The 12,612-nt window shown below is 36.8% G+C and overlaps 1 protein-coding gene across 1 annotated transcript in view; it reads right to left on the bottom strand.

The window, feature by feature from the left end:
• LOC127218679 (voltage-dependent calcium channel subunit alpha-2/delta-1-like) overlaps positions 1-12,612 on the bottom strand; it is a gene marked incomplete at its 3' end in the record, with an annotated part of 106,604 nt that overhangs the window by 32,751 nt on the left and 61,241 nt on the right. The window contains 2 exon segments of the mRNA XM_051179698.1: positions 2,574-2,678; positions 4,545-4,703. Coding sequence (XP_051035655.1) covers positions 2,574-2,678; positions 4,545-4,703 — 264 coding nt within the window.

Here is a 12,612-nt window from a genome sequence, read left to right as displayed (position 1 = left end):
TCTTAGAGAAAAGCAAATATGTTTGATTTTCTTGTCCTGGGAATTATCTCTCAGCTGTGTGTCTGGCTTTACTCTCCTTCACTCACTAGGTTGCTCTCGTTGGTAGAGCTCATTTTAGTTTTGGCACCATTTTTAAGGAGGTCTCATACACATGGGTGAGCCCAAAGGAATGTCACTGCTACAGGTAAAGATTAGAGAGTGAATGCATTTTAATTTGGAACAGCTGCTCCGGGAGATTAACATGGATTTGGTTTTAAATCTCTGCCTATCTGTAATCAAGTAGATTGATTCCCAAGAGTATGACATTCCATAAAAAGAACCCAAACATTTTGTTCTAATTCTCACAGCCTTGGCTTCATTAAACTGTGCCGTGTATGCACAGACTCATTCATCAGATGTCCAGACATCCCATCACACCTACCAGGGCTGTTGTGAATGACTTTTGTGTCATCTAGATGGAAAGTGAATGAAAATGAAGCATTCATTGATCATGTTAATACCACAAGAGGATGGGAGGAAAAAGTACAAGTACAGGTATGTTTTTTAAAGATCACAAATTTTTAAGACATTATAATATTTACATATTTAATTTTTTTGCATTATTGTGGTAAAAAAAACCACACTGTTTGAGGTATACCCTCAATTAGCTTTTAAGAAGATGTACTTTCAGCTCTTGTTTGAGTGGCCATGTTGGTGAGACTTTAGAAGTGTAGCTTTTGCCATTACTAAGACACACCTATCTCCAGAAATCTCCCTCAACTTTTTGCTCTTAAAACCTTTATATCCTCTCTTTCACAATATTGCCTCAGGAAACAGAAGGGGAAAAGAGTAATTATATTATGCTCTTTAAAAATAAAATAAATAATAAAACTGTATCTAACTCAAAAGCAAAGTATTTTCTTTGTTTTTACAGTTATAATGCTGCAATGCAGCAACGTGTTTCGCAAAACTTTAGTGTTCACAGACTTAAAATGAGATAATTATCCATTCCTCTCTCTCCCTTCCCTGGCAACTTCATGGACTGTGAACTTGCTACAGATTCCTTATGTATGTGTAAACATATATTACTCACTTATTTGCATGTGCGTATGTGAATAGTCTATTTCACTAAGCATGATATCAAGGTTTGACAATAGTACAGAATTCCCTTTGGTTGAGGCTAACTAGAATTTCCTAGCATGTATGTGGCATGGTTTATTAGTCTATTTGCCAGAAGGTAGCTTGACTTGTCCCTATAGCCTATGTTTTGAGTAAAACTGCAATCAACAAAGAAATGGCTTCTTTAAATGTATTTTTTGTGAATGTCATATTACATCATTCATCACCCTCCTCCCTCCTATTCTTATTGTGTTATTCCCATTTCTTCTAAAATTCATTGGTTTTTATACTTTAATTATAATTTACACACACACACACACACACACAAAGTGAGAGACATATATCTATGTTTATAAATAGAACCAGATGAAATAATTTAATCTTGCTCATATATGTTTAGGGTTGTCCTCTTGGGATTGGTTAACCTCTCTGGGGTTCATACCTAGAGTGGACTGATTCTCCCTCTACAAGCAACCGATTGTCTGTAGTTTTCCTCTCTAGCATATGCAAAATATTGACCTAAATGACTCAAATAGCTATAAAACAGTCTAATTGGAGCTACTGCTGAGCCAAATCTTCTCAAACAGTAAAATTGTCTATCAAAAAGAGAACAAAAAACAGCTGTAGTCACAGCTATCTGGAGGTTGATGAAGGATATAGTCTTCATTAGGATAAGTGTATAATTTTCTTAAGCATAAGAAAGTCATTGTATCTCCCCCCCCCAAATGACTTTTAAGATGTTCCTTTACCATTTTAGAAAAATAGATTGGGAATTAGTGTCTTTTATAAATGTGGGGTGTCAGTAAGAAAATACATGTAAATATTTGGTAAGATGCCTTGATGGGGCAGTTACAATCTTAATAGGTTTTAGTAATATAATAACACTCTAAAGCATGAACCTGTAACCATACTACAACCCTGCCTCACTACCACAGATCAAGAAATGAACATACTCTAATTGTAAAATACTCCTACTGTCCATGGTGTTTGGGATAGCATTCTTTAAATTATTGTACCAATCAAGTAATTCATCGTAAGATTTCCATTGAGTTCATTTTCAAGCAGGCTGTATCTGTTTACTCTTGTGAATGGTTTATGCATCTATATAAAACATCACTGTAGAAATTTCTTGGTATATTTAGAATATTGAGCCTTTTTATCAATTTCAATGATTAGAAGGCATAATCCAAGAAAGGTTGAAACTGTTTTGTTTTCCCATACTCTTCCCATTTCTCTCTTCTGTTGATTTAAGAATCCAATGGAACCCATAAATCTACAATATCTGACTAATGTATTTGTAGCTTGGTGCTCTCGGTTTCCTGAAGAAAAAAAAAGTTTTGTTTTACCATTAACATATTAATTTTATAACTGCAATTAACATTTTGGAGAAAAAAAATTCCCTCACCATGATTACAGACTACTTTTATAAAAATCGTCTACATGTTAAAATTAAAATACTATAAAACAACACTCACTTTTTTGTCTTTGTTGTATTTGGCAAATATCTCCTGGGCTCTCTCTTCTCCTCCATCTGTGAATAACATGATGATCTTGTTGCAATTCGCTCTGGAAACATTATACTGTTCAAAATAGACATGCCAATTATCCATAATGAAAATTAGGAGAAGAAAACCAATATGAAAAAAGCAAGCTCATATGACACCCTACAAACAAAATGTCTTCTCAGTAGTATGTTCTAATATCAGGTTTGTGGATTAGGCCAGCCTTAGCTCTTGATACATAGATAGCCAAATTCCTTTCAAACCTGCCATCAAATGCCACTGTAATGGACACTTTCCTGGACCATTGTGTTTTAAACTGTAATAGAGTCCAGATTATATTTTCTTCATAATAATTTAATTTGTATACAATCAGCATTTTGTTGGTTTGGTGTTAATGTTCCTTTTTTTCCTTTTTTTAAGATTTACTTATTTGTTTGTGTATTTATTATTCAGTACTCTGTATGTATGCATACATGCCAGAAGAGGGCACCAGATCTTATTATGGATGGCTGTGAGTCACGGCATGGTTGCTGGGAATTGAACTCAGGACTTCTGGGAGAGCATTCAATACTATTAACCTCTGAGCCATCTCTCCAGCCCAATGTTAGTTTTTCTTAAAGCAACACAAGCCCCACAAAAAGTAAGATAATGTGGTATTTAGACAGCACCAAGTACATAATTCCCCAGTGACTGAGCAGTAGTTGGGTTTTGTATGAGCAAATGTTTCTTTTACATACCTAATTATATAGCAGAAGCAAACAAATAACATTCACTTGAAATAATTCACACTTTTCACATTAACCTTTCAATCCTTTTCCAGATACTCCTCTTCTTCGCTCCATGGTCACCCCATTACTTTTGCCTTATATTTTGGGATGGCAGACTCATGCAGAGTTTCTCACACAGTGCTCCTCAGGCTCCATAAGTGCCTGCAACCTACTCCCTGAACATCTTTTCTCCTCTTTGTCCTCTCCTGACCTGCCACACAGATTCTAATCCTGCAAGATTCAATTCTGGCTATAAATCCTCTTAACCTTTAAGGTCTTTCAAAGAACTGAGCATAAAATAATGAATTAGCATTAGAGGGCCATTAAGATGAACACTTTAATTTATCAAGTTGGACTTGTTGAAGGCATCAGGTTACAATCTTAGCTTTTCTACTATTATGGAATGTGTTTGCTTAAATGATGAGAAAAATGGATTGCACTAACTTCTGAATGCTCAGCTTCTTTGAAAATGTCAACTTTGTAGCGTACTGCTATCTAAAAGTAAAATGGGAGCCTACTGCTTCATCTGAAGGATTTATAATGGGAGACTACCACATAATTTAAATTTTTCTAAAGACCTCATAAAGCAGAATAATAAGTTAATTTTTGTCATAGAGTTCATTTAAATTAGTCTTCAAACTACTATCCTTTCACTATGAAATCATTATAAAGTTACTGAGAAAATATACACTATGTTCTTCTATCAATGTCATCAAATGTCACTGTGCAATTTAGTGCAATTCCAGTAGGCATTCTTCCAAAGTCCTTGAGAACCTCCTGTAATTGAGATCATCAGTCTTGGCCTTTAAATGAGCAATTATATTTTTTAAATTATCAATGATACCTTGGTAGTGTTATAGCCTACAGAAGGCCCACACTCTCATTTTGGAAGGATGATAAAGTCCATCTTTTGGTCCAGAAATTAAAGAAGACCTTCCCCACATTGGTGACAAGATACTACTTCATATTATCTCAGCACATTGACAAGCCCATAAGGACACTGACAGTAAAAGTTTCTAACGAATCAATGGAAACCCAAGTATTGACTAACACATCTGTTACCTTCAACCATGGCTCTAATCTCTGAACATACCCTGTCTGCAAATTTCAATGGTGATCAGTGACTTTTACCAGAATGTCTAAAAACAAAATAAAATGGCTTCTCACTGACACTTACATTAAGCAGCTGCTCAAACGCAAAGCTAAAGCCCTTCTTATAATCTGTTATCCCTTTGGCTGTGATGTTATTTACAGCATCTTTCAACACCTTCTTGTTTCTCACATTCGCCTGGACCAGGTGCTGGAAACAGCTTACGTCCTGAGCATTGCTGTTAAACTGCAAAGAGTAAACAGAGAGTGTATAAATGGACATGGAAGCCAACTGCACAATTTCATCAAATCTCATTTGCAGGCATCTCAAGCTCATTGTACTGTGTTCCTTTGAAAAGAAAAGAAAAAAGTCCAAGTAACAAATTGTGCTAAGGACCGAGTGGCAGTTTACACTTACTATAACCTTGAGTACTTGCCTTCCTAAACCCTGTTTTTAAATTAGGGATTTGATTTTGGTGGGGAACCTTTCAATTTTCATATATTAAGATCCCAGAAGTGGCCTGCTTGCTTGGGACACAGATGGAAAGGAGAAATTTTTAACTGTTACTCACCAGAAAGGAGTCCTTAGAATAAGGATATAAGGATGATACGGCAGATGCTATTCTGTAATTAAGTAGTATTTCTTTGGGAACTAAACACAGGGAGACTTCTAAGAAAACCGAAAGCAATGGAAGCCTTTTAGGAACATAACTCCTCAGGGGAGCACACAGCAAGAATGCTGGAGAATCACCGAGGCAATATGCTGTACAAACAGACCATTATAAGTAGGGATGGGTGATAAACGGACAAGCACCAAGTCCAGTGACGCTCGCCTAGAACAAAGTATCAACATTATCAACAGGGAAGTTCTCTAACTCCAGGGAAAGTGTTCACACACTGCACTTGGTGTTTCTAGACGATGAGAACACAGAAGGCCTCAGAACAACGGATTCTGAAATGAAAAGAACTGTCCCATTGTTCACTAAATCTGTAATTTGAGGAGGATTCCTTGACACTGAGGTCCAGGGATGTGTAAAATGAAAATAATGAATGGTCTTGAGAGAAGAAAGGGGGCAGATAGACAAATTGCTGAAGGATAATTGTAAATCAGAAACATAATTCAATAATTCGAATGCTTACATTATAAATGATTACATATCATATAAATAGAGCATGATGTTCTTCTGCTAGACATAATTATAAGATGCAGTGCAATATTCATCTGTCAAATAAACATTTAGTAGCAACCAGGAATCACAACACATAACCATGCATTCAGACATAAAGCAAATTTCACACATACAAACACACACGTACACCACATATTTGTAAACAAATACTTATGGAGTATTTACCACTAACTAAAATAATAATCACTTTCTCATTGCAAATTTCCTACAACACAGGCATTCACATTGTCATAATGTGATTGCCAAGGACACTCACACACAGAGGCTAACTAACTCCTCCCTAAAATGTACAGAGTGAGAGCCCTAGGAACACTCAGCCATAACTGGGATGTCTCCATCATCCCTTTCTTCAGGCCTCAGGCAACACTGCAGAAGTGGAGGCAGAAAGAGTGTAAGATCCAGAGGGGATGGAGAGCACCAAGAGAACATGGCCCTCTAAACACAGCACCATCATCACACGTACAAATTCACAGAGACTGCAGCCATATGCATACGCCTGCATGTGTCTGCACAAGGTGGAGTCATAGAGCTGAAGTGAGAAGTACTTGCAAATAAAAAAAAATTAAGGTTTCTCCAAGGGACTCTCACTAGAGAAACAAACTAAGGTTACCCCTAGCCACATACCTTAAAAAATATGTCCAACATACAATGAACTGATGGGCATCTTTGGAAGTTCTTTGTCTCTTAATATTGTACCAGTGAGTTTATTATTTATTTACTACTATTTTATTTTACCTTACAGGTCCTTTGAGTATACATTATAGCTTTTGAGTATGGATAGGATTCCCGTGTGTTCTGTATCTATATTTTTTGTGTGTGCTTTTTCTTTGACCCTCTTTCTTCTGTTCCTTTTGTCCTCTTTCGATTCGTTTGTTTTTATCCTAAGTATTTTTTCCATATTATTATTCAGTAGGTGCTAGTTCGTTTTCTAATGAGAAACAGAAAAAGTGTAGAACTTGATGAGACGAGATATGGGGAGGAATTAGGAGTTGGGGGGATTTTAGTCAGAATATATTGTGTGAAAAAAAATCTATTTCTAAAATAATCTGTCCCTAGACACGTGACTAGCAAACGGTGAGAGTTGGACTCAAGCTAACTGTGCCTTTGGTCACCCTACACTACCTTTCAGTATACCATTATAAACTGTGTTTAGCTCTATGAAGCACTGTCTATGATGATCTAGAACACCACACTTGGAGGAGAGTTTCCATTTTGGAAAGAGAACAGTGGGAGAAATTCTCTTGAAAAACAAAATTTCTGAGGGGGTACATATTTCAGAGAAGTGTGAAAGAATGTGGAAAAGAACATTCCAGGAGAGCAGTAGATGTGTGGAGGTCTCATTGATTTAGTGTGTGGAGAGATGTTCAAGGGTTTGAAGAAGCATTTACCATTGTTCATCAGGACCAATGACACTAGGTCAGAGGAGGCACCTGGGGTCAGATCACATAGCATCTCAGAGAGATAAAGAGGAAGTGTGAATTCCCTATGTCAAATGTTATGTGGCTGCAAGGTTTTATGTCAAATGTAGAATGAGTTTTGGAATATTTAAGAGGTCAGGCTGGTCGCTTCTTAACAGAACTCAAACGTGAACACCCATAGGCTACTGAAGTCACCTAGTTGACAGTCCTTACACTATTCGGGGGAACAGTTAGAAAAGCCAGGGCTGGGGCTCTGTTTTGGAGAAAGATCATGATGGATTTAGCATGAGAAGTCCAGATATGCATCTACAGTGGCCGCCAGGTTTCTGACATGGGCCTTTGAACAGTCTGCAGGACTCTTCTGGAGAACAAGCCAGGAACTGGGAAGAAAAACAGGGTCACCTTAAGGTGAGATTGCACCAGTGTGAGACACAGCAGTAGAGGTGCCAGGAACGGATAACATCTAAAGCTGGAGGCATGAAAGTGGTCCTGGCTAAAGATTAAAAGGGGGGAAAGGCTTTGCCACAGAAATTTGGCCTACAGCCCTGTGAATAACAGTGAAATAGAACAGGAATTCCCAAAAATCCTAAGATTGAGTTTCCATAGAAACAGAGGGGGGGTGGGTATGTCCTAAGAAGAAAAAAAATGGCAGAAAATAAAAGGCAGACAAAAGACAAAAAATGGAGGAACATGGGAAGCATGGTCCACACAGAATACTGAGGAAAGTGAGTCGGAGAAGCCCTTCTTTCTCTTCCAGCAAACTGAATGGTGCAGGCATAGGAACAGGCTGCAGCCGCTCAGGTCTGCAGAGGTAACTGTTCCTACCTAGAAGCCTAAGATCGCTTTAAGGCTTGGGGAAGAGAGACTTAACAAGAAGGCAATTGCCCCATGAAGATAAATAATCCAAGAGGGTTCTCCTTTGTATTTTCAACAGAAGTTTCAGGCATGTCAGATGGATGAAAATAAAATTCCAATATATTTGTTTACTATATTTCATAATCTCAAATATTGAAGGCCGTGCCTATAATATAGGACCAACCCCACAACATTAAGAATGGAGATTCCTTTGTGATATGACATTGTCTTAGGCTAGGATTTCCATTACAAGAAGTCTTGTACTAGTGACCGAGACAAAAATAGTTACTACATCAATAGTAAATATCCAAGTTTTAAAAATTAGAAATAATTGCAGGAATTATTATGTAGACAATGAGTACTGGATAATACATTGCCCAGAGACCTCCTTTGGCCTTGACCAACTTCTGAGGCAAAAAAGTGAAGGATCTCATTAAGTAATACAAATCAAGTAAATCTAAATTCAATTCATTAAGTGAAAATTCAGTGGTATATACAGAAACTTACAGTTCCACTCATAATAAAAACTAATGCAGATAAAATAATTACTTACAATATGTAATTCCCTACATATGGCTAATATTATTCTCCTGGGAAAGCAATAACAAGTTTTAAGGTGTCTAAATTAGATAGGAATATATTTCAGACATCTTAGGCTTACCTGCTTTTACTATATGTATATAGAAATGTATGTATGTATGTATGTATGTATGTATGTATTCATATTTTTAAAAAGCCTTGAACAGCAGCCACTTGTAAGACATAGCAGGTGTTAATTGAAAGTTGAATATTAAAACTTTAGAGCAAAGCTATGAAAAAATAGCGTTATATAATTTGGAACTGTACATGGCTTCTGAGAAGATACATTTAAGCCCCCTGATTTTATCTATTAAGGGCATATCTGAACACTGTGAAATCAGAAATCCAAAGATTTCTCTCTGTATCAGAAAGTTAAACCCTGTAGGTCTTGGGTGATAAGCAGTAGAAGTCTGGTCAGCCTGCTGAGCCAGGAAGCATGCCTGTGAACCTGAGCATGAGCAATAGAGAGCGCATCACTGTTCTGTCTTTTCTCCTTCTGCAGATCCGGTCTCTCTGCTACAGCTTTCCCCAGTGTGTGCCAGCCCTCAGTCCCCAGTACTTCCTCCTTGTCGCTCTTTCCTCATGGTAATGTCTTGTTATAAGACCCCTCTCCCCTACACTGAGATTTTTTTTCCTCACAATTCTTTAGAGACCCTTCCACATGGTTAGAGAAAATTCGCTTTTCCCACCTCTGGCTCTTTAGTTCTTGGCATTGAACGCTCACTGAATGGGCCCGTCAGTCTGCTTCATGCTTTGCATATGGGGCCTAAGGAAATTAGAAGTTGGTGTGGAATATTCACCGGTAATTGAAACCAAGACTTAAAAGGAGGTGAATGGCCTGCTGGTTCTTAAGTCTTTTCCTGCATTTCTACACTGGTAAATGCAAAACTACTCTTCAAATAGTTACTGCTAAAACACTTGAGGAGAATTCCTACCAGTCTGGCACAATTTAGATGCTAAGTAACCAGTAATAACAACATTTAAAATTTATTGAAAAAAAAAATACTGTGGCCATTAGGGACAATTCAGGTAGAAACAGTGTCAGCGTTCATGAGATTTAGGCAACGTTGGTTCATGAATGAGAAGACAAGAGAGTCGCAAGTGTGGAGACAGTCCAATACAGTTTTTGAGAAGAGCACACAATCTGTTCATGTCAGTACTTTAAAACCAAATCCTTTCTGAGAGAATGTCATGCCCCAGTACACACAATCAGTGTTTCAGATCTATTAAGGCAGGCTTGCTTTTGTTTTGTTTTCTCAGAGGCAGTAGCTGCTTTTGTTCTGGCATCCTTGGCTATCTCATAGTTGGGTCACGATAAAATGCTGCCAGGGCAGGACACAGCAAGCGAGAAGAGCCTCATGTCAGAGCGGCACCCGAAGCTTCCAGAAAGTGCCCTTTGATCTAAGTACAGCAGCAGCGGTAAAATCATTTCACTGAGCACACGTCTCCCTCGGGGAGGATGATGGGCACAGGAGCAATTAAGAAAAAGACATCTGAAAGATGCTGTCTTCCTCTTGGAACCTTCAGTTCTGACCACTTCCTTTCATAGAAGATACTCCACAGACTCAAAATGGAGCGCACTTTAGCCATTCAACACTTGTAACAGGCAAAAACAGGATATAGTTCAAAACTCCTTGGATTTGAATTCAATAGTTAAATTATAGCTTATAATATGTATTTTGTCGGGAATTCTAGCTGACTAACTAAAAAGCAGGCCACTTTGGAAATATAGATAATGTTTTGAAATAAAATGAATTTATTCATGTAAGATAACTAAAATAAATAATAGGCAATGGATTTATAGCAGTTTATTAGTTTAAACTCAGGACCTAAATAACCATCTACATAAAATTTTGTATAATCAGAAATTATATAAAAGTGTTGCTATTCAAATAATAGCCACCAGATGGCACTGCAGGAAAAATAAAAGTAAAGGGCACAGATCCTAGTTTCAAAAATCTTGCTAATGTACTGATTGCTGCAGAAAACAACTTTGAATTGCACTTTAATTGTCATATTATTTCATAAGAAATTTTAAATTAAAACTGATGTTAAACAAAATTCTTGAATGTTGAAGAGAGAGCTGGTAAGGTCTCAGTGTAGGCAGTTACATTGGCCCATCAATTCAGGCTGGGTAGATATTGGTTAGCCACATAGTTAAGATTGTGAACTACCTAACGGCACTTCCAATAACACTTGCAGGATTATACTGAAAACAGATAAATTATGGGGATTCCTGGAACATATTTCGAGGAATGGAGATGTAGAATGGATTTTCATTAACATGAAAAGTGAACTCAGGCAAAGGAAAATGTGCCATCTTGTCTAACTAATCTGGCAAAAGTCTGACTGCCAGTTTTGTCTGACACTCTGGCAAGTGATCTGCCACTGGCCACTGTGCCACACCCCTGTCCATGTAAGTCACTTTTAAATTTAAACCTATAAAATTGACTTATTATTTTATCAAATTATTTTAATGAAATGATATATACACAAAATAACATACTCATTTATAATCTTTATTGATGTTTCATGAGAGTTTATTTTTATTTATTAGTGTTTAGTCATAGTGCAACTCTTTTTTTGAATATGAAATTTCTCTTTTTATGAAATAATTATTGTTTCATGATCATAATCTGTTCTAGCAAATTTTATTTAAGGTATATATTATACCATTTTTTTTACTCTTACAACTATACCATAAATTTATTTTTTACATTGATAATAAATGTTTATTTCAAATACATTGAGAATGATCTGTGCCAGGCTGCACACACAAGTCACAGGACCATCAGCTGGTTGGGCTCTTTTTGGAGTTATGGAGACTGAGTTAATGTGAGGTAGAAAACTCGAAGTCATGCAGCCACCCAGAGTCCACACCTGACCTGACGTATCTTCAGGGTCTGAATCCTTATATTTTAATATAACAGACAGGAAACAACCACACGATCACAATACCATGTTTTTACATTGGTCTTCTTAATAAAGGTTAGAACTATGGCTTTTCTGTCAGGTGAAAACCACCTTTAGTAGTTAACCTAGTAGTTAGGCCTGCTGGTTTTCTAGAGAGAGAGAGAAGGCATGGAGTTGTGTCAGTTGGGAGGTGAGGGGGATGTAGAAGAGGAAAGCATGATCAGAATATATTGTATTTCAATAAAAATATTATAAAAAAACTAGTTTTCATTTGAATGACTTTTATTTCAGGTAGAAATAGTTATTAATTCCCTATCTCATTCCTCAAAACGTTACTCAGTCTTATATTATTTTTTTTTTGTAATTTTAATAGAGGTCCTGTGTTGATCACTCTTAGGAGGGTCCCAGTGTGAGGAGAGATGCCACAAACATCTTCACTCAGAAACCATGGCACTTGATTATTCAGGGCCTTCAACTGACACTACTGTCTCAATAGTGCCTGGGGTTAGATGTTTTCTTGGCTCATTCTATACAACAGAATCACATTAATAAAGTATTTTCTATGAGTCAATTCAATTTGGGGAAATGAGGTCCCTCCCAGGCCCTTCCTCTGAAGATCACAGCATGTCTGCTTGACTACATTATCTCCTGTGAGCTTTAATTATTTCCTTTCTGAATCAAAGGGCTGCACTGGATCACTCCCAAAGCCCTTCTGGTTCTCATTTATTAATATTTTAATAATTATTTTTATCTTAAAGCAAATACTTCAATTAACTTATCATTCTCTGTCTCTTCCTTTGGTTGAAAACTTGAATATATTGCTACATTCCAAGTATAAGTGCTATATTGTGTTTACATTTTAATAAGAAAATATTTTGTAGGTTAATAGAACATTATTTTATTGTCAACAGTTTCATTAAACTGATTCAACATTCTAAATTTCAATAATTTTATTTTTTTGAGTTGTTTGCCAATTTCATAGAATGCATTGTAATCATTTTTATCACTCTTCCATCCATTTTCCCATCCATCCAACTCTGTGTCTTCTTAAAACAAAACAAAGAATTCATCAAGTAGAATTTGTGCTGCTCATATACCATCAAGTATGTGGTTATCCACTGGATTGTGGTTGGCCTGCATCCCTGGAAAATCTACTCTGTGCATCTATCGATTTCCATTAGCAATGAATCTAGGGGCAGGA

Source organism: Phodopus roborovskii, unplaced genomic scaffold (assembly GCF_943737965.1).
Source record: "Phodopus roborovskii unplaced genomic scaffold, PHOROB, whole genome shotgun sequence".
Lineage (NCBI taxonomy): Eukaryota > Metazoa > Chordata > Mammalia > Rodentia > Cricetidae > Phodopus > Phodopus roborovskii.
Note: the sequence above shows the minus strand (reverse complement) of the source record. Positions and strands in the feature narration are given on the sequence as shown.